General features: G+C 54.8%; 1 protein-coding gene across 3 annotated transcripts; it reads right to left on the bottom strand.

Moving 5' to 3' along the window:
- Positions 1-4,423: 4,423 nt before the first annotated feature.
- LDLRAD1 (low density lipoprotein receptor class A domain containing 1) lies at positions 4,424-12,820 on the bottom strand. 3 transcript variants are annotated; one of them, XM_008699167.1, is made up of 6 exons: positions 12,800-12,820; positions 12,211-12,262; positions 9,681-9,806; positions 7,704-7,841; positions 5,814-5,942; positions 4,424-4,635 (listed from the first exon to the last, which is right to left on the bottom strand). In XM_008699167.1, exons 1-6 carry the CDS (start codon positions 12,818-12,820, stop codon positions 4,487-4,489), a joined length of 615 nt encoding a protein of 204 aa, XP_008697389.1. In that variant the 3' UTR covers positions 4,424-4,486. The 3 variants fall into 3 exon arrangements, with proteins under 3 accessions (XP_008697389.1, XP_008697390.1, XP_008697391.1); XM_008699168.1 differs by lacking the exon at positions 9,681-9,806; XM_008699169.1 differs by lacking the exons at positions 7,704-7,841; positions 9,681-9,806.
- Positions 12,821-19,850: the final 7,030 nt, after the last annotated feature.

Genomic DNA, 19,850 nt, shown 5'->3' with positions numbered 1-19,850 from the left:
TGTAACTTACTGTATGTCAATTAGACTTCAATAAAGTTGTTTTTAGAAACTCATGGCACTTAAGGGGCACCTGGGTGGCTCAGTCGGCTAGGCGTCCGACTCTTGGTTTCGGCTCAGGTCATGATCTCATGGGTCGTGGGATCGAGCCCTGTGCCCGGATCCTCACTCAACGGGGAGTCCGCTTTGGATTCTCTTCCCCTGCCCCTCTCCCTGCACACGTGTGTTCTCTCTCTCTCTCGCTCTCTCTCTAAAATAAATAAATAAATCTTTTAAAAAAACCTCATTGAACTTAAGAACTTTACATATACTTAAGATCTATGCAATTACTGTATGTAAAATATACCTTAACAAATTATTTTTTTAAAAGAGGATTCAGAGAAATCTCTTCTACCTTGACCTGGAGTTGCTGGGTGGCCCTCAGAATCCCAGTGATGGCCACTAGACAGTGCCACTTTGACCGGTCCCAGCGTCCTCTTGTTGAAAGCCTGGCTGGGCTATGAGCTTCTCCTAGGTTCCAGCATCTGTGGTTCGGTGAGTCTAAGGATGAATGGAGAGTCCTAAGCAAACAGTGACCTCAGAAGGTTAAATCAGGCCAGATTTCTAGTCCAAACCCTGGGGCGGAGGCTGAGCCTCTTTAAATTCCATTCATCTACCCCCGCGTGTTTGCACAGCAAAGAACCTTGTGCTCGAGTACTGATCTCAGAGCAGGGGCGGGGAAGCTGGGAGATGGCAAATATTGGCGCTGGCTGCTGGGTTCCCCATGCAGGCTGCGGCGCTCTATCCCCCCCCCCTCATCCCCGCTCTGCTGATGCAAGCCAGGGGAGGGGCCTGGCTGGCTGCCCTGGGCTCTGTATCTTTCTGGGCCCGGCTTATGGAGTATTGTTCAGGAGGTTGCTGGGGCACCCGGTTCTTTCTGAAAGGAAAACCAGTAAACAAGAAAAGAACAAACTCGCTTCTGCCCATGCCAGCCACCTCCTGTTCACAGGCTGCTACTCCCTGGCCTCAGGATTCCAGGGAATCCTGGCTGAGACAGAGGGAGACCTCAAGGAGGGGATGTGGCCGGCTCTGGATTTGGACCTGTCCAGGTTTGATCCTGGCTCTGTGATCTCAGGCAAGCAACTTCGCCTCCCTAGGCCTCCGTCAATGTGACTAACCAGACCAGGTGCCTGGGAGAGCTGTGTCTACTAGGGAAAGTGAGATACAAGAGCAAGGCGTATATGCGTTTGTGATAGTGGCATGTACTCAGTGCTGGCTAAATACTGCCTTTTAATACTCACTAAAGCCCCTGGCACAGTGCTCGGCACCCCCCTTTCTTCTGCTTAAAGCTTTAATGTGTCCAAGTGGTGTTCACATGCTGGATCTCACTTTTTCTTCTCAATAAGCCTGCAAGATAGTTTGACGATGACATCATTCTCCCTGACAGAAGCAAGCCTTCTTTGCAGCCCTTCCTCAGAAGGAAGAATCAAAAGTGTTCCTCCTGCGGAAGACCTCTGCCAGCCTCACGTAGCCATAGTGGGCGGTCAAGTTCACTCCCTGCAGCCTGGGGTCAGAGGCTCTTCCCCACCCTGCAGCCACGGGTACTGTTTCACTTAACCGCGGCTCCCGGCCGCCCTCTTCAGCCTGGGCCGCCCTGGGCCTGCTTCCCACTGGGCCCGTCGTGGCCCTGCGCGGGCATCACCAGCACCAGAAGCTTCCCAGACCTCCCGATACATAGCGTCCAACAGCCGACTAATGCAGCTGAGTCCCCAGACTCCTGCTCTGCCCCCCGCCGGTCCGCACACTTCAGAAGGTGCTGGCCTCTGTGTGTGTGCAAACAGTACCCCCCTCGGAGCGCTGTTTCGAGAATGGAAGGTAAAGGTAAGCTCTTACTTAGCGCTGTGCCTAGGGATACCCCTAGGGGCCTGTGAGGGGGTTTGGTTGGGAGGGGAGGGTAAAGTGACGGGCGACCAGTGGCCCTGGTGCCTCTGGCCCATAGAGGCCCCTGAAGAAGCCCAGGACTGGAGGACCGCTGGGGCCAGCGGCCTCTCCCCGGCAGGGCCCATCGGGGGCACCAGCAGGAAGCGCTTTCCTGGCGGGAACCGGGCACTCTCCTGCTGCCCGAACCACTGAGGCTGAGCGGTAGGAGCACAGCCTCCTCCCAGCAACCCCGTTTTCAACAACCAGCGCTCCGGGCATGGGGAACGCTCTCCATCCAGTGCCTCTGGACCTTTTCTTGTTCTTTAGGGACCAGCTCAACCCTCTCTTGCCCTGGAGACTGGCATCCATAGGAGAAGGCGCGCCCAGGGAGCGAGGACTGGTGCTCCTTCTCAGGTCTGGACTCCTCCACCACCCCCTTCCCCTCTTCCCTCCCCTCCCTCTGCTCCCTGAGGTCCCTGTGTTCCACCAGTAAGTAGCCCTTGACTACCCCCTCTGCCCACTTGGTCCGGGTGCCGGCTTCTCTTTCTTAGACTAGTGTCATGAAAGGTCATTGTAGGTCCGGAATGCTTCCTTGCCTATCGCCCCTGATGACGCCCATGGCCTTAGGAGGAAGTGTGACAGGCTGTGCCCTGCAGGATCACACCCCTGTTCGCCTCCTCACCTCACCTCCTACTGTCTCCTACCCCCAGCAGATGCTTTGGCCACTCTGGCCTGCTGGGCATTCCTGGGGTGAGCTATACCCGGTCACACCCCATACCTGCATTCACACTGGCCCCTCAGTGGGGAATGCCCTTCTCCTCCACCTCTACGGCTGGAAATTCTACCCTCCGGAGCCAGCCCAAGGCTTCAGAACTGAGGTGTCCCGAGCGAGCCCCAAGTGCCTCACTTGGGCTGCGTTTGGAGGGAAGCTTAGTCAAGGGTGACTGTCCCTCAGCCAGGATCCCTGAGGCACCTTGTCTCAGGAGCTGGTCCACAGGTCATCAGGCTCAGGGACGGGATTGTGTCCTCGCTCCCCTCAGTGGCCTCAGCCCAGCATTTCCCGCTGCCCCACCCATCCTCTATGTGTGAGGGGCCTCCTCCACGAGCCCCCGTGCTCCTGGTGTGCTGGGATCCAGGTCTCTTCACCCCTGGGTGCCTGGCATTGCCTTGGCCCAGAGCGGGTGCACGGAGGCTGCTCAGTGAGGAAAAGAATGAACTCAACGGTTTCTCAGATGCCCACGTTCAGTTCAAAACTCACAAAGAACTGCTATATAAAACCAATTTTATGAATTTTCGATGGGGATACATCTGTCTTCCTCAATGGGAACTCTCCTGTTGGCCAGATTCCAAATTCCAAGTCTCTCTTTTGGAAGAGGGGTGGGCCACATTCTGACCTTCAAATTACCTTTTTATTTTTATTTTTTAAAGATTTATTTCTTTGAGGGGGAGGGGGGGGGCAGAGGGAGAAAGAGACTCCCAAGCTGACTCCACGCTCAGCTCAGAGCCCAGCGCAGGCCTCAATCTCACCACCCTGAGATCATGACCTGAGTCGAAATCAAGAGTCGGATGCTCAACCCACCCAGGCACCCCCAAATTACCTTTTTAAAATACCCCACAGAGATTCTGTCCCTGGCCAAGGTATGATTTCATTGAGAGCAGAAAATGCTTCGGAGCTGGGACACCAGAGACGGTGCTCGAGTTTCAGTTCCAGCACTGACTTTGCTGGATGACCTGGGCAAGTCATTTCTTCCTCTGGGCCTCGGTTTCCTCAACTGTTTAATGGGGACACCCATCTTTGCCTGTCTGGCTGTTGTGAAGCCGGAAAGTATTCAGAGAAACGACTCATTCACTCGGGCTTCCAGGACCAAAATACAATCCCTCCCTCAGGAAATCTGGGCTGGTTGGCTGGGCAGCTGGGCACGGGGTGGGGGTGGGGGGGTGGCAGAGGGAAGAATGGGACTGACAGAAGGGCGGGGGGGGGGCTCCTCAAGCTGCTCTTTCTCCAGCTCCGAGCCTCCCGGGTTGGCTTCCCACGGGCAGGATGGCGGGTACCCTGCCTCGTGTGCCACCTCCTGTGACCGGTCAGCCGGGCCTGCCAGGATCACTGAGGGGAGAAAAATGCGAAGGCTTCATGTGGGCCCAGCAATGTCTGTCTTAGGCACCCAAGGGGGCAGAAAGTGGCATCCACTTCACATACGTGTGCCGTCCATAAGAGCTGAACTCCTCGGCTTGGCTTTATCTTCTTTCTAAGGGGTGACAGGGTCAGGATCTGCGAGCCTGTCTGGGGGCAGAGGAACAGATTTCTGCTGTGTGGCCCAGAGACATGCCTAAAATCATGAAAGCGGATCGCCTTCATTTGTGTCCAGGAGCGGTCTGACCTGGTAGTGAGCCCCTGCCCCCGGAGGCATTCAAGGAGAGGCTGAACAACTTGAAAGCAGGAGAGGCAATTCTTATTCAGAGACAATGGTGCGCGATCCCACTAGATGATCTGGAAGCCTCCTTGCTGCCCTCATGTTCTTGCATTTGATGCTTCGATGAAGGCTTATCGGAGCCTTTCGAACCGGCCTCCCACTCTGGCCTGGGGGGCCGCTCAGGGTCCAGGACAGGAGTACTCATCAGACCAGTCGGAGCAGTGCTGCGTGTGGTCGCGGCAGAGGCTCCTGGGGACGCAGCCGCAGTACCCGAAGACAGTCGAGGGGCAGGGCCACCAGCCCGGGCCACAGGGCGGGCATGCCGTCACTGCGGGCACAGCAGAGGAGCAGCTGCTGCGTGCCGGAGCTCCCCTGGCTCCCCACAGCCCCACCCCGTCAGACACGGCTGGGCGGTATTCCTTATTCCCCTGTGGCAGAGAGAACCTAGTCTCCCCAGATCACAGGCTGTGTGGCCGCAAGCAAGTCTCTCACCCTGTCTGGGTCTCGGTTTCCTCATCGGCTCAAGATTGTTATTAAGGGAGATAAGCAAAGGACAGGCACACGGTCAGTGTTGGGATATTAATGGGAGCATATGTTCTCCCCCAGCCCCGTCCTCCCTCCCTCACCCTGACTCAGCCACACCAGCCTCCCCGAGGATGCCTCACAGACTTCCCTCCTCTGCCCTGCACCCCGGGCCTCTAGTGTGCTTCCCTGCATGCTCAGCTTCTGCCTGCTGAAACCTGTCCACTCTCTAAGGCCTGCTTGAATACCGCCTCTTCTGAGAAGTCTCCCTTGGTTCTTACCTGCACCCCTATCCCACAGAAATACCCCTCTCTAGGTCCCCAGCAAGTCCTTTTGGCCTCAGCACGATGTTAGTCCTGGGGGTAGGACACATGTTTGACTTCTGACTATCCCCCAGCAGAAGCTGGCCCAGGCCCAGCCACTACCAGTGCTCGGCACATGTTTGCTGATTGAACAATGGGGAAGAAATTGAAAGGACAGTCTGGGGCAGTGAAAGAGTTCCAGACTTGGAGTCAGGAGGCCTGGGCTTACATCCCTGCTCCTTTGCTATCACTTCTTCTATGAAGTCCCTTCTCTGCTCTGGCCTCAGTTTACCCACCTAGAAGTTTGGGGCCAGTGATTCCTGCCCTGCTTTCCTAACAGGGTGGTTGGGAGGTGCAGAGGAGAGGGGGGAAACTCATGCTGAAATCCCACTTCGGCCTTGTATGTACTCCTTGCATGACCCCCCCCCCCGGGCCCGTTTCCTCATCTGTGCCCTTGAAGGTAGGAACCCCACCACAGAAGAGTAAGCCTCCAGAAGAAGCTACTTGGAGTGGTAGTGAGCACTCCACCACTGGAGGCATTCAAGCAGGGGTGGAGAACTTCTTCATGGTATGCAAGAAGGGGAGGCAGGAGAAACCTCTGAGAGTCTCTGGTCAAGCTCTGCCCTTTGGCCACTGCCTGGCCCCCAGCCCCAGCCTAGCCTATGCCCAGACCCCTCCCTACCTGGGCTCAATTCATCTGAGCAGTCCCCGCAGTTGTTGGCCCCATCACACTTTTGGTCTGAGTAGATCCAGAAAGACGGGTCTCCACAGCGGGCCACGAGGAAGCTGGGGAGGTTCTGGGGCATATCCCCTACAGTGGGACAGATGAAGCAGGGGGACATCCACACGTGGCCTCCAGACGTCTATCTGGAGTTGGATTGTCCTGGCCACCCTCGCTGTTGCCAAACTCAGGCTCATGAGGGTAAGGGCACAGGAGAAGTTTTCCTGGGGAGGAGGTCAAGTCAAGGGGAGGAGTATTCTTTCCCTGTCTGCCCAACAAGATGGCCAGAGAGAGGCATCTCCCTCGTTCATTCCCGGCTTAGCTCTGGGGCACGCCCGCCTCACACCATTGCTTGCACTATTCCTGCCTCTAGCAATGTCCTTTCTGACACCTCTCCAAACACTTCCAAGGCCAAACTCAAGTTCCTTCATCCCCAGGAAACCTCCTCCAACAGGAACGTAACCAGAACAAACGTGAAGACTTGCGCTTGGGTGCCAGAACGTAGAGGATGTGGGTTCACGTACTTTGTGAGAGGGGGAGTCAGAGCACCGTTCTCGAGTGGGTTCTGTGTTAGGCAGCGGTGTGAAGGGGCTACCAAAAATGAACACAAACACAAACTCAGGCCACATGAGGCCTTTGGGAGGGGAAAAGCCTTTCTTTGTCCTTTGGACTAGCCAGGGCTGGCCAGAAATGTTACAGATGCTTCTGGAGCCTGACCAAGGAGGGGGCCAAGGGCAGCTGGTATGTGTCCTATGGTGTGCTGGTGGAGTGGAGAAAACCAGCCATGAGGGGGATGACTGTAGGAGCGTGGAGTGTGGCCCTGGGAAGAGGACAGTCACGGCGGGCAAGAAAACAATCTTCAAACCCGTGCCGTGCCGCCATCATGGGAGAGAGATTCAAATGTGATTCAGATGAGGGAACAGAGTTGGAACCAATCAAGGATGCTACAGCGGGGAGCTCTAAACTCAGTCCAAGGAAGACATTTCCATGGAAACGATGTGATGAAGGAGGGGAGCAGCTGCCTCAGGCTGTGGTGAGCCTCCCATCCCAGGAGTATGCAAGGAGAGGCTAGGTGGCCTCTACTGGGTTTGTTGGGAGAGGATTTGGGGATGAGCTCTGACATGGACTAGATGACCTTTGACGTCTCTTCTAGTCTAGAGGGTCCATGATGCAGTGAGCCTTTCCCTATCCATTCCCCCTCCCCACCCGCTCCAGCTCACCAGACTGTCCCTCCTACACGGAAAGCGCCTAGGCCCCGTAGCCATGGCTCTCCTCTCCTGGGCACTGTCAGGTCTCTAAGGTCTGGGACTCGTTCATTCACTCATTTATTCATTCGCTTGTTCCATCATCCATTCAGGAAATCTTCCCAGATACTCCTCTGCCAGGCACAGAGGTCCCCAGGTCAAGCAGACCAGGCCAGCCCTTGAGGGGTTCACAGTCAGATGGGGCTGGCAAATGTGCCAGTGTGAGTCGGGCTGGGACACAGGGAAGCAGAGGGGCTATGGGAGCCCAGAGGAGGGACCTTAACCTACTGTGAGAGGGCAGGCTTCCCGGTGGAGTGAAGCCTTGAACTCTGCCTTGAAAGATGGGTACAGGTTCTCTGGGAGTGGAGATGCGCAGGGTGAAGGCCTTCCCAGCGTGGGCACGGACGTGTGCCTGTGCCTGGGGGGTGAGGACACGTGTTCCTCGCTGAGGGGCCGTGCAGCACACGCCTGGGGACGGGAAGGCGCCCGGTCTGTTTGGGGACGCTAGAGCGTTAGTGTGGCTGCAGGGAGAACTGGAGCTGGGGGCAACCGTGACCAGGCCCTGGAGGGGCCCCGTGGGGCAGGGCAGGCCTAAGCAGGTACTCACGGCACATGGCCTCGTCCTCATCCTCGCCGTGGGCACAGGTGCGGACGCCGTCACAGACCCTGCTGGCGGGGATGCAGCTCCTCCGGTCGTGGCACAGGAAGCCCGTCCTGTTCGTCGCTGTCACGCAAGTCTGCGCCCCTGAGTTGGCCGGGGGAGACCTCAGAGGGTCAAGAGTGGTGCCACAAGGGCATCCCAAGTTCCCGCAACTCAGCCCCACGCTGAGCCGGCCCGAGGGGCTGGGGCCGCCAGGAGGATACTGGGCTGGGTGGCGACGGAGAGGAGGTCCAAGCCCCCACTCTACCGTTTGCCACCTGTGTGACCTTGGGCCGATGACTCGACTTCTCTGGGGCTCAGATTCCTTGTTTGTACAATGGGACCAAAGCACACACCCTATGGGACTGCTGAGGAGATTAGATACAAGCTCTTGTCTGGATGACCCTAGAACACAGAAGGTGCAGAGCAACTCACGGCTCCCTCCTTTACTGAGAGCTTTCTGACGGTCTCTCAGAAGCGCCTGAGGACAGGGCTCTAGTCAACGAAGTGGTTTTGATGGTGGAGCTCCTGGTGCCGGGTCAGGTTGTCGGAAGCAATCTATTGGGGCTGGCTGGGGACCATGGTGCCACCGTCCCTGACATCTGGGGACAACTTCACGGGCTGCAGAGCACTTTGCCATTTGTATTCTATTGTTTCTCCAAATAGCTCTGTGAAGTATCATCTTTAGCCCCGCTTTATAGATGAGAAAAGTAAGGCTCAGAGAGGTGCCAGGCCCAGTCACACAGCTGATAGCCGGGCCCGCTGCCCGTGCTCTTTCCCGAGGCTGGGGCTGGCTCCCCAGTGTCCAGGCATGGTGGGCAGCTGAGAATCTTCCCTTCCATCCGGGAGATGGCCCCCCAGCCGTGCATGTGTGTATATACACGTGCATGCCGGCTGGAGACGGGCTTGGGTCTGCGCATGTGTGTTTGGGCACCCATGAACCGCCTCTCACCTCCCGGAGAAGCCTCGGCTAGTGCGGGGGACTGAGTCTCAGAGACATTCCCACTGTCACACATACATACACACACTGACACGCATGCACACACACAGATGTGTGCACACACACTGACACGCAGACACACATGTGTACACATGGGCACATGAGTGCAATTCCTCACATGTCCACTTCTACTCGGTGCCCATGTTCTTGCACGGTGGTGTAAGGTACTGTGGATTTTACCCCTTCCCCCCTGTCCCCTTCTAGCCCCCCCCCCTTGCTACAGAGCCATCTCTCAGAAATGACACCCCACCCCCAGCTGAAGCCCTGCCCATGGCGCTCTGGATGGCGACCCATCCCCAGTACACACTTTGAGGCCCTAGGCACCCGCCCTGCCCACTGCTCGGGCCCTCGGAGCCCACCGGCCTCCTGCTGTCTCCTTCTCCTCACGTTTCCTCCCACCCCCAGGACTCTGCACCTGGTGTCCCCTGTGCCCGGGAGGCTTTTCCTGCCACCCCCTCCACTAACCATTTCCCACCTTTTCTTCATGGCCCCGCTCCCTTTCACTTCTCAAGCTGCCCACCCGACTCCTAGCCCATGTTCCAGACTCGCAGAGCCTCATCAACACCGCCTTAATGGGCTTCTTTGATTAATGTCCATGAATCTCCGAACTATATCTCCGTGAGGCAGGGCTGCAGGTCTGCACCAGACACGGCCCTGTCCTCGGTGCTGGAGGCAGACGCATAGTTGGACGGCACCACCCAGGAAGTGCGGGGGCCGTGGGGCCCAAGGCTCGTGGCCCAGCCCAGGGGTCAGGGAAGGGCTCCTGAGGAAGGTGACGTCAGAGCTGGTCCTCTCAATAACTCATATCCCAGATGTGCAAATGGCAGCTCAGAGTCCTGTATGTGTCCATCATGGAGAAGCCAGCCACGTTAGGGCTTCTCATCACTCTGCCGTCCCCAGCCCCTCCTAGCCAGTCCGGCCCACCCTCTCTGGACCACACTGACCTGGTGTGCGCGGTGGGAGTCCAAGGATGGCGACCAGGGTGATCAGGGCTGCGAGAGTCATCAGCAGGAGCAGCAAGAAGGCCGAGAGGCAGGCGCCCTGGCGCGAGCAGCAGAGGGGGCCGCAGCCTATGTGTGGGTCGGGAAACCAGTGGCGGATCCCCCTTGCCTGCCCAGGCCACCCCCACCTGCAGGGCTGGGGGCAGGGAGGGCTCCTTGGTGGAGGGGGCTCCGGAGGCTGCCATGATGCTCCTGGTCCTGTCTGTGGGCCCACCTCCACCAAGCGCCCGTCCCCCGCCCCGGCCAGTGGCTGGTGAGCACCAGTTGAGATGAGCGTTCGGGTCTCTGCTCCACAGCCCGCACCCCGCTGTCCTCTTTGGAGGACTTCTCCTTGGGAGGCTGGGAGAATCGGACACCTGTTTAGTGAGCCGCTGCCTGGGGAAAAGCTAACGCAGGCCCTTCGTAGCGATTACTTCCATTTTTCAAAAACCTTTATTTTATAGTTGAGGAAACTGAGGCTCAGGGAGGAAAAGGTCCAGGTCACCTCGCGCAGAGCTGGGACGCGAGTCGAAGCCAAAACCTGGGCCCTTTGAACGATGCCAACGGACTGTCCCTTCTGGAACCAGCCAGGATGCTGGTTGGACTCTGAGCTGGACCACACTGAGAAGGCACTTTACTTCTCTATGCCTGTTTCCTCACGTGGAAAAGGGGGGGTCATAATATCGACCTTAGGGTTGTTGAGAGGTTAAACTAAGCTAGGTAACCGTGGTTGGCACATAGTGCTCTAAAGGTTTTAGCTATTATTCGTGTTTATTGAGGACCTACTATGTGCCTGGCTGTATCCTAAGCACCGTGGAAATAACAATGAGAGGAGACGTCTGCTCTTTTAACTTACCTTGCTCCTTTAATTTTTGCCTGCTCGCAAAAATAATGAAAGAAAGCTTTATGAAGGACCTATGAGGCATCCTGCTGTGCAGAGGACAGAAGGACAGTCACAGCGCTGGTCCCTACCCCCTGGACGCTTGCTGTTGCCCTTAGAGGACAAGGCATGGACGGGGAAAGGGAGAGTGTGGGCGCCACTGCTGTCTTCGTTTATCTCAGAGGAAGGGGCGGCCGGGTCTCAGGCGTCTGTGGGTCTCCAGGGTCCGGCCCAGAGGCAGGGCCCCCAGTAGGTGTTTTGTGACTACTGTGACCCAGATATCCAGGAGACACGGGAAGGCGCCCAGTTCAGGTGAGTTCAGGGCAGTCCCTCCGATCCGCTCCCGTGTGCAGAGCTGCCCTCTCTGCTTGGCTGCCCGGCAGACCCGCACCTGGACACCAGCAGCTCCTTCCCGGTGCGAGTGTCAAGAAAGCGTGAGCGAGATGCCGCGGGTGCCGGAAGGAGGGGTGTCGCAGCGCGGGCGGGATTTCCAGGGGCAGGGGAGGGAGGGTGCCGGGGAAGGCGAAGGCCTGGCGCCGGGCGCGTGGGGGACTGAGCTGGAAACCCCCCCCCCACGGTGCCGGTCGGTGGCTCCCTGGTCCTCACGGGCAGACAGAGGGCCGGCTCAGGTAACCCGGGAGACGGCGCGGGCATTCCCGCAGCAGCTGCTCCAGTGTGCGCAGCGCAGGCTGTGGGCGGGGTGTCCCGGGAGGGACCTGAGACGGGACTGGCGGCGCCGGGGCCCTTCGGAGCTCAGAGGCCCTTGGGCGCCGGCCCTCCCTGGACAGATGGGGGAAGGGGGCCATTTGCGCCCGACCACACCCAGCAGGAGCCGGACTGGGAAATCAAGGAGAGCGCCCGCGGAGCAAGGAACGAAGGCACAGGGCTTTGCCAGCGTGGAACCCCGACTTGAATTTGAACTCCATCCACCTCTCCCACCTCCCAGCTGTGCGGGATCCCAGTTTGGCCAAGCTCCCCAAACTCCCTGAGCCTCAGCTGCCTCATCTGTTATTGTCCCCAAACAGGACCCCTTCTCAGAGCCGTCCTGGGATTGAAAGCCGTCCACACGCTGCCAGGCACAGACTAGGGCAGGGTGGGGGGTGATCCTTTATAGCTATTATTATTGTTATCTACCTCTGGTTCTGTTCCTTATGGACAAATGTGGACCACGACAGGGCATACAGTAGATGCGCGATAAATGTGCGTGAAGGCAGAGCGGGCTGTCCTAGGTGCATGGTGAGTCAGTGGCACACTGCAGGTGCTAACTAAGAATGTGTGACCCTGCCTACTTTATCCCGCAGAGGTCCAGAGAATGGCCCAGGGCACCCACTGAGTCAGGGATTTGGCTCCGGGGCTCTTTAGGTCACTGTGGGCACCGTATGTGGTGCAGGGTGTGCGGCTGGCAGCACGAATGGGCACTCAACAAACGCATGGAGAGAAAGAACAGGCCTCTTAAGCAGTGACTGCCAGCCTGGCGGCCGGGAAGCTGGGAGCAGACGATGTCAGTGTGGGGCAGAAGTCTGAGGGACACTGGGGGCCTTAGGGAGCCCTGTTCATGCCTCTGTGGCAGCGGCCCAGCCTCCAGGAGCCCCACCTGGGAGCTCCGTCCTTTACCTTCCCCTCCGGGCAGGGCTTTGGCTCCAGCAGCATTGTCATTGCCGTCTCCCTGCCCAAGAGAACAGAGTGAGGGGTGCGCTTAGGTGGGCTGAGGGCCAGCCTCTGGGAGCCAGACGGAAGGGGCTTTCAAAAGAGTCAAGGAGAGCCTCGCGTGGGATCATGGGCTCCACACATGCCGGTTTGCTGAGCGTCTCAACCCCATCACGCCCGCTTCGTGATTCCACCCCTTCGCCTGGACCGTGCCCTCTCCCCGCAATGCCCTTCTCCTCACTGTCCGCTTGGCAAACATTCATCCTTCAAACGTGCTCAGGCTCGTCCTTGGAGGGGCTTTCCTTGATGCCCCCTCCCGTAATGCTGACTGCTCCCTCCCCTGGCCTCCTGTCCACCTGGCTCCTCTGTCCCCCTTCCAGCGCTCACCACCCGAACTGTGCTGCTGGTTCACCTGCTGGGACCCCTACAACCTTGGAGGGAGCCTCCAGAGCAAGGGAGACCTGGGCCACCTCAGTGCCTCCCCTCTTTACATAAGCCCACTCTTCACCCCGGGATTGGTTCCCCCAGGCCCGGAGCCATTTAAATCAGCTCTTACCTGGGGGAAGATTTTGTTCATGTCTCCGGCCTCCAGCTGCCAGCTCCAGCCGCCTGGCACTGGGCCCCGTGCAGAGAACTCAGCACAGGTTCCTGCCCCGTCTCCAGGGGCAGCCTGGCGGAGGGAGGACGTGAGGCCTGGCCTGGCCACACCCTCCCTGCGGACAGTCCCCTCCCAGCACCAGCCTGGCCCTTCCCTCTGCCCTCTGATGGAACACTCCAAGGTTGGAATCCTCAGGCCCACATTACCGACAAAGAGCCTGAGGTTCAGAGAGGAAGAAACTGCCCCCAGGTCACACAGTAGGGAGGGGGAAGCAGCGTTCGGACCTGCTTTTTTCCTCCCCATCAGTAGTGAGACTGGGGGATCTCAGGCCCCTCAGCTGCATGAAGATCCAGGCAGAAATATCCAGAATTAATGTCCTAGTGGCTAAAAAACAGGAATCATTTTCTTATTGTTCTATTCAATTTAATAGGTAATCTATGTGGAGGGAATATGCCTTTTCCACTAAGATGATAAAGCAAATAAAAATTTAAATTATTTTCTTTTCAGAAGCGGCCAGGTGCCTTTTCATCTTTCAGGAGGTGGTGCCCGTGATGGGGGAGGGCGGGCGGGTTGCTCCCCTGAATAACCCTTGCTGCCCACCCCACAGGCAACAGCCTCATCCCACTGCTGAGGAGACCAAGGCCCTGGGAGCCCAAAGGACTGGGTGGGGGACCACAGGAGGAGAGGTGTCCACCTCAGAACCGAGCGCGGGGCCTCCAGGGAGGGTCCCTCTGCAGCCTGCCTCTGAGGCCCAGGAGTTGTCTACCCTGTGACTGGCCTTCTGTGTCGCGCGTTGGGATATGAACTACTGGATCCGCTGAGGTGGGGGCGGGATGGGTCGATGCAGGAGCAGCCGTCCCCCCACCCCCACCCCAGGCAGCAGCCCTGGGAAGAGCTCAACCCTCGGCCGAGAGAACGTGTTCTTCCCAGGGCCCTGCCGCTGGCGCAGGGGTGGGCAAGTTCCTCTCCTTCTGTGAGCCTTGATTCCCTCGTCCATAAAATGGAAGTCTTAGACTAGATGAAGGGGGCGTCTTGGGGACTCCTATAATCGGACCATAAGAGCAGATTGGGAGTAGGTTTAATTGGGAGTGATCCCTGGAAATGCCCGCTGGGGTGTGAGGGACGTGAGATCGGGAAGGGAAGGACCCCATAACAGGCATGGGATCAAGCACATTCCCGTGATGCCCACATGGAACCTTCTCCTGCCAAGGAATTCGAGGAGCCAGGGGAGAAGACACGCCTCCGAATTACCCCACCTGAAGGTGAGGGCACGGGGGTATCTGCTTGCCAGCTCTTTCTAGTCACCGGCTGAGAACCGCCGGCGGCATTACCTGCGGGCTCTGCTGGCCTGTCGTGCCAGTGTCGGCAGAGGCAAGACGGGCTGATGTGCCCTGAAGTGGAACGGGTTGAGGAGTGTGGGCAGGACACCCCCAGCATCTGCCAAAGATGCTACCTAGATTTCAGCTTGTACGTCAGCGGCAATCGATGGAACACGGGGTTCGGGATTCTGAGATCAGGACTCGGGGTTTTGTGATTGACTAGAGATGTCTACCATGGGTTCCCTTGGGCAACCCTGCTGAGCTGCCTTGGCCTTGGCTGGGGCGTGCTCGAGCCACAGCCAGGTACACTTCTAGCAAGAGCGGGACCTTTGGTGCTGATAGCTAAGGGTCCCCCACCGCTAGCTCTGTGACCTCTGAGCTAACCTCTCTGAGCTTCAGCTTTCTCTTCTGCTCTCTAAACTTCTTTTCCGTTCGTTCCTGGAGAAAGGCGGTGCCCCAATAAAAGGTCCTCTCTGTTCTCCCTCACTCAATACCCAACCCCATGCCAGGTCTCCTCTGCCTTTTTGCTCTAACCTCTCCCTTCTTCCCTTCTTTCCTCCCCTGGAAAAAAAAAAAAGTCCCCAAAACTTATTACGGAAAAGTAGGAAGAATGAGGTAACAGATAATCATGTATCTACCCTCCAGAGTTAACAAATGTTAAGATTTAGTCACTTTTGCTTTAGCCTTTTTTCCTATTAAGTTTAGCAAAATCTCCCCAGTTGTATTCCCTTCCTTCTCTCCCCAGAGTCAACCAGTTTCCCGAAAATGCCATGGACGCTTCCAGGAGCTGCTGCTCTCTCTAGACACACAGACACACACAGAGTCACATGGTAGGGGAGCCTGGATTGTGGCAGGATTTGCCACGCCGCTCTGCCGGGTGGCCATACCAATCTGCACTCACATTAGCAGTGTGTGAGAGCTTCTGTCTTCCACGTCCCCAGCCTGAAAGTGGTCAGACTGACACCTGTGTCTGTCTGGTAGGTGCGAAATGGCGTCTTCGGGTGCGGGTGGTTTCATTTGTACGTCTCTAGTAATTACTATTGCTACCACCAATCACTGACGATGATTGAACACTTAGTTTTACCATATGCTTAATGTTTGTTAACTCCTTTAGTCCTCCCAGCCACCGGATATGGGGACTATACTCTTCATTTTACAGATGAGAAAACTGAGGCACAGAGACATTAAGTTACTTGCCCAAGGTTCCCAGTTGAAGAGGCAGAGCCAGGGTACAGATCTGGCTGGCTGAGAAGTTCACACCCTACCTGTACCTACACCTTACTTCTCTAGTATGTTCCTCACGCCAGCAGCGTCTGCATCATCTGAGAGCAGGGCAGACCTGGGGTCTCGAACCCGCATCTTGACAAGATCCTCAGGAGATTCAAATGGAGAGCCTTGCTCGACCCCGTGCTATTGTGCTGCCCTTTTGTATATATTGGTCTAAATCCATCTTTTGTACCCAGAACCAGGTAAAAATCTCACTCGTGAAGCCTTGACTCTCCCTCCCTCCCCGGATTTGCCTTTCCCTATGTGCCTTACCGTCTGGGGCTCTGTCTTGGCCCGGCTGTGTCTAGGGGAGACCCTCTGGACATGAGATCTGCCAACCTCAGCTTGTCAGATGGACCTGGGTCTTCATCCCAACTCTGCCAAATCAGTATTAATTTAAGGGGGCAAGTCACAGCCTCTTGACATCCATGTCCTCATCTGGAGAATGAAGACAAGAACACTCGCCTCAGAGCCCTATGGTTAGAATGAAGTAAGTGCACGTATGTGAAAATGTTCTGCTCCCTTTGGGGGCGCAATATTGTTTCTGGAGGCCTTGGTTTGTTTACAATTACAGAGAGCTGCTAGGATGCTTCTTAGTCCGGGGCCCAACGCTGGGTTAGAGAATGCTAACGGGCACCACCATTAGATGGACCCAGGGACCTCCTTCCAGACCTGCCTGGGGGTGAGGCCTGTCCCTGCCTCAGCACTTATCCCTCCTCCCCTAGGCCTCCCAGAACGTGGGGAGCCCTGACTGGTGCCTCTACTCTCTCAGACTGTCGGCTCAACTCTAGAATGGAGATGGTGGGTCCCAGCCCGCTTTCCTAAAGGAATGTTCTAAGTGTCCATTTAAGGGGATGGTGAGACTGCTCTAAAGGGCTTGGCGGAGGGCACGGACAAACACCATCACGACAGATCTAAGCAGACGCTTTTACAAGATAGCATTACAATACTGTTTAACGCACATGATCCAGATTTTATTGACGTTCACAGACTTATGCGTTATGAATCAACAGATGCAGGGCTCCGGCAATGACTGCATGACAGTATATCTTGAGGTAACATCATCCAGCTTTTGTTGTCTAATTAATCAGTTGCTGATTTCTTTCCACCCAAGCCTTCAATTATTGCTGTCCCAATGTTGCAGAACAATTCAAGTATAAAAAGCACACAGGAAACAGTAACCAAAAAAAACAAAGGCCCAAATAATTTAGAATTGAACAAGCAAACAAAAATACTTTGCTCCTAAGATGACAAAGTAAAACTGTTTGTGAACTAACTGGAATTGAAATAAAAACTTAAAAAAAATGACAAAAGTTAGACAACCTCTAGATGAGGGGTTTAGTGTACTTGGATGGGAAAAAATAAATCTTTATATTCACTACCTTCTAACTGAAATGCAGCATTTCCTTCAACTGTGCATGTAGGCCCCAATCGACAGTCTAGGAGCAGAACCGGCGACTTTGTCACCAGTAGAAACCACAGAGATTCAGACATCACATTACAACTGTTGCAGGTATTTCGAAATAACAACTTGAAATCACTTTGGAATTACAGAGGTTCTAGAACTATCACTAGACCTTAATTTATGTGTTAATGAAGAAATACATATATACACAACCACTACATTTAAGAGATATCTTAATAACTCTATTTTAACATAATTAGTCTCCTTTTCAGTCCTTCATATCTAGTGTTATGCATCTGAACACATGATTCTGAGGAGTCCACAGGCTTCACCAGATTGCCAAAAAGGTCCATGGTGGGAAAAAGGTTATGAACACCTGCTCTCAACAAGTCCTCAACATCACAGGAAGAGAACACTAAATCGTGAAGTACGTGGAGATGACTTCAACAATCACGAATTTGAGAAAAGGTATATCAACTGCTTCCCAATCTAATTATTGCAAGGAGTCGGAAAATCCGGATTGTACAAGCTAGCTTCTCACAGAAGCCTGCATTTTCCACTGTTTCACTCTTTTATCCCTATTACTGCACATACTTCCACCCCCGGACTCTAGTTTGGAACAAGTAGTCAAGGAAAGAAAGATTAAAAAGGTCGCTCAGATGTTGATGATACGCAAGCGTAAACATGACAATCTTAGCAACCAGACACCCGGTGGGCGGGGCTCAGGAGACACTGGCTTCGAAGAGGCTGGGCTGGCAAACCTGGAATTTGAGCATGGTGATAAGCTGACCGAGCACTGTGGTTTAAAAATTTAGCCCCACATAAATCTGGTAAGAAACTTGATCTCCACAGAACAGCCTTCCCAGTCTGCTTGGCAACACTAAGATCGTGACCAGGACCCAGAGACAAGTCCTGGGATTTACCATCCAAACAGTAATGTGGAGGGATAGAGACACTTATAGATAAGGGCTCAGAAATACATGTGAAGTAAAATGAAACAGTATTGGGCATTAAAAACAAAAGAAGTCTGGGAAGGGAATGGAGTTTCCCATTTCAGTGTGGCTGGAGAAGTATATACTTTAATAGATCCTAGAGGTTACTACGGAACTGAGATCTTCGGCTTCTGAACTTGCCCTTCTGGTCTATCCTCCACCCTGCTGTCAAGTGAATGGTTCTAAGACACTGTAACTCTCTTGCTTAAAACCTTCCTATGGCTTCCTCTGTGCTCAGATCAAGTGCAGGGTTTATAAGGGCCTCTATTCCCCTGCGTGCCCAGCCACATCCGTCGCTATGCTTTTGCGCGCTCCATCGCAACCTGCTTACGATTTGCTGCGCCCACCGTCGAGCATCTAGCCTGCGAGCACGCTGCTCCCACTGCCTGCAGTACGTCTTTGACTCCCCCGCTCCTCCAGGTTTAAGCTTGGCTACTACTTCCTCCTATAGGTCCTCCCATGGCACTCTATGCTTATCTGGCCATAGGCCCTATCACATTAATAGTCTGTCTCCTTCCCCAGATTTTGAGCCACCAGTCTTGTTTGTTGCTGAAGTTCTATCACCCAGCACGGGGCCTGAGACTCAGGCTATCAAGCGGTTGTTGGATAGACTGTGAATCTGGAACACAATATGTGCGCAAACTCCCCGCCATGGTGGTATGGGGACTCAGGCGAGACTTGTTTTATAGTTTGCTCCAAAAGTGAGGGGGAGGCTAGTTGGTTAATTTTATCAGAAAAGGTTTAGAAACCTCTAGATCAATAATTCCCAATATGTGTCCTAAGGTACTTAAGAGCCCATAAAAATCGTTAACAGCTATTTTATATATTTCAGAAATAAAATGGAAATGGCACATATATCTAAGACAAAGCCACACCAGGAACAAAGTTGTTTGCATTTGGTGGGCTATCAGAGTAACAAAGGTTTCACATGACCAGCAGTTCAGGTTGGCCGATAATGCCTCATAGAAATAAGGACCTTAGGCGTCTGGGAGGTTTGACCCAGAGACTCGAGGGTCTTGACAATTTGCCTAGGACCAAGGTAAGGTTCGCAAGAAGATGCTGTGTGGTAGGAAAGCAGGTGCCACCTGTCTCACGGAGAACAAGTGAAGAGGGACCCATCCAAGAAGGGCTAAACTTTGAAAGGACTGGTTTTGTTGCTCGTGTTGGAATTTCAAGTCAACATTTTTACACTTATGCATTTTTAGGGAGGGGATGAGTTTTTTGTTTAAAGTGAAACTCTTTTTGAAAATGTCAGTCTGGTTTAATCATGCTAAACTAAAAAAGGCAGAACACGAAAATTGGAGTGCCCACTAAATGACACGAATGACTGGGTACTCCCACATGTATGGAATTGTCTCGTGAACAAGAGGGGAAAGTGTGTCTAAACTTGAATCAGGACTTCCAAGAGGAATGAGTGTCTCAGGGGTACGTCATTTGAGAAGCAAAGAGAAACAAAACCAAGGGAAGGGGGGAGAATCTAGGACAATTATCCAGTCGCTCCTTGTCTAGGCTTTACTTTGCACTGTGTTAGAGGGCAGGCCTTTCCTCACAGCGAGCTCCCAGGCTCCCCTGCACGTGCAGCACTTCGCACATCTGCCCCTCGTTGGGTGCGTTACTGTTAAGCCTGTGCTCGGTTAAGGGACATAGTGTGTATCATGGGCGGGGGGGGGGATAAGACATTTTTTTTTAGGTGACTCCAATCTTTGCCTCATGTTTTTCAACTGTTCTCTCACAAGAAATAAGAAAGAGACAATGATGGCTTGAAGACTGCCCAGTAATTCCTTCCCTCTTCCCCTTCTGGATGTGTGCACATACTTTCAAACCCTCTATCTTCCAAATCTAGACAAACTCTTTAAAAAACCCAAACCTATCATTTTGTGACCAAAGTATTACTTGCTTAGTTAACTGTGTTTCCTCCGGACTCCGAGAAAGCCGACGGCCCGGCTGTCGGGTAAGGCTGTGACCCCCCGCGGTCAGGCCGCTCTACTGCCCGTGCCAGCAATGGCCCCGTGAGTCAGGAAAGCACT

The sequence above is a fragment of the Ursus maritimus genome, unplaced genomic scaffold (genome assembly GCF_017311325.1).
Source record: "Ursus maritimus isolate PB19 unplaced genomic scaffold, ASM1731132v1 scaffold_12, whole genome shotgun sequence".
NCBI lineage: Eukaryota > Metazoa > Chordata > Mammalia > Carnivora > Ursidae > Ursus > Ursus maritimus.
The sequence above is the reverse complement of the archived record's forward strand: the minus strand, read 5'-3'. Positions and strand labels throughout refer to the sequence as shown.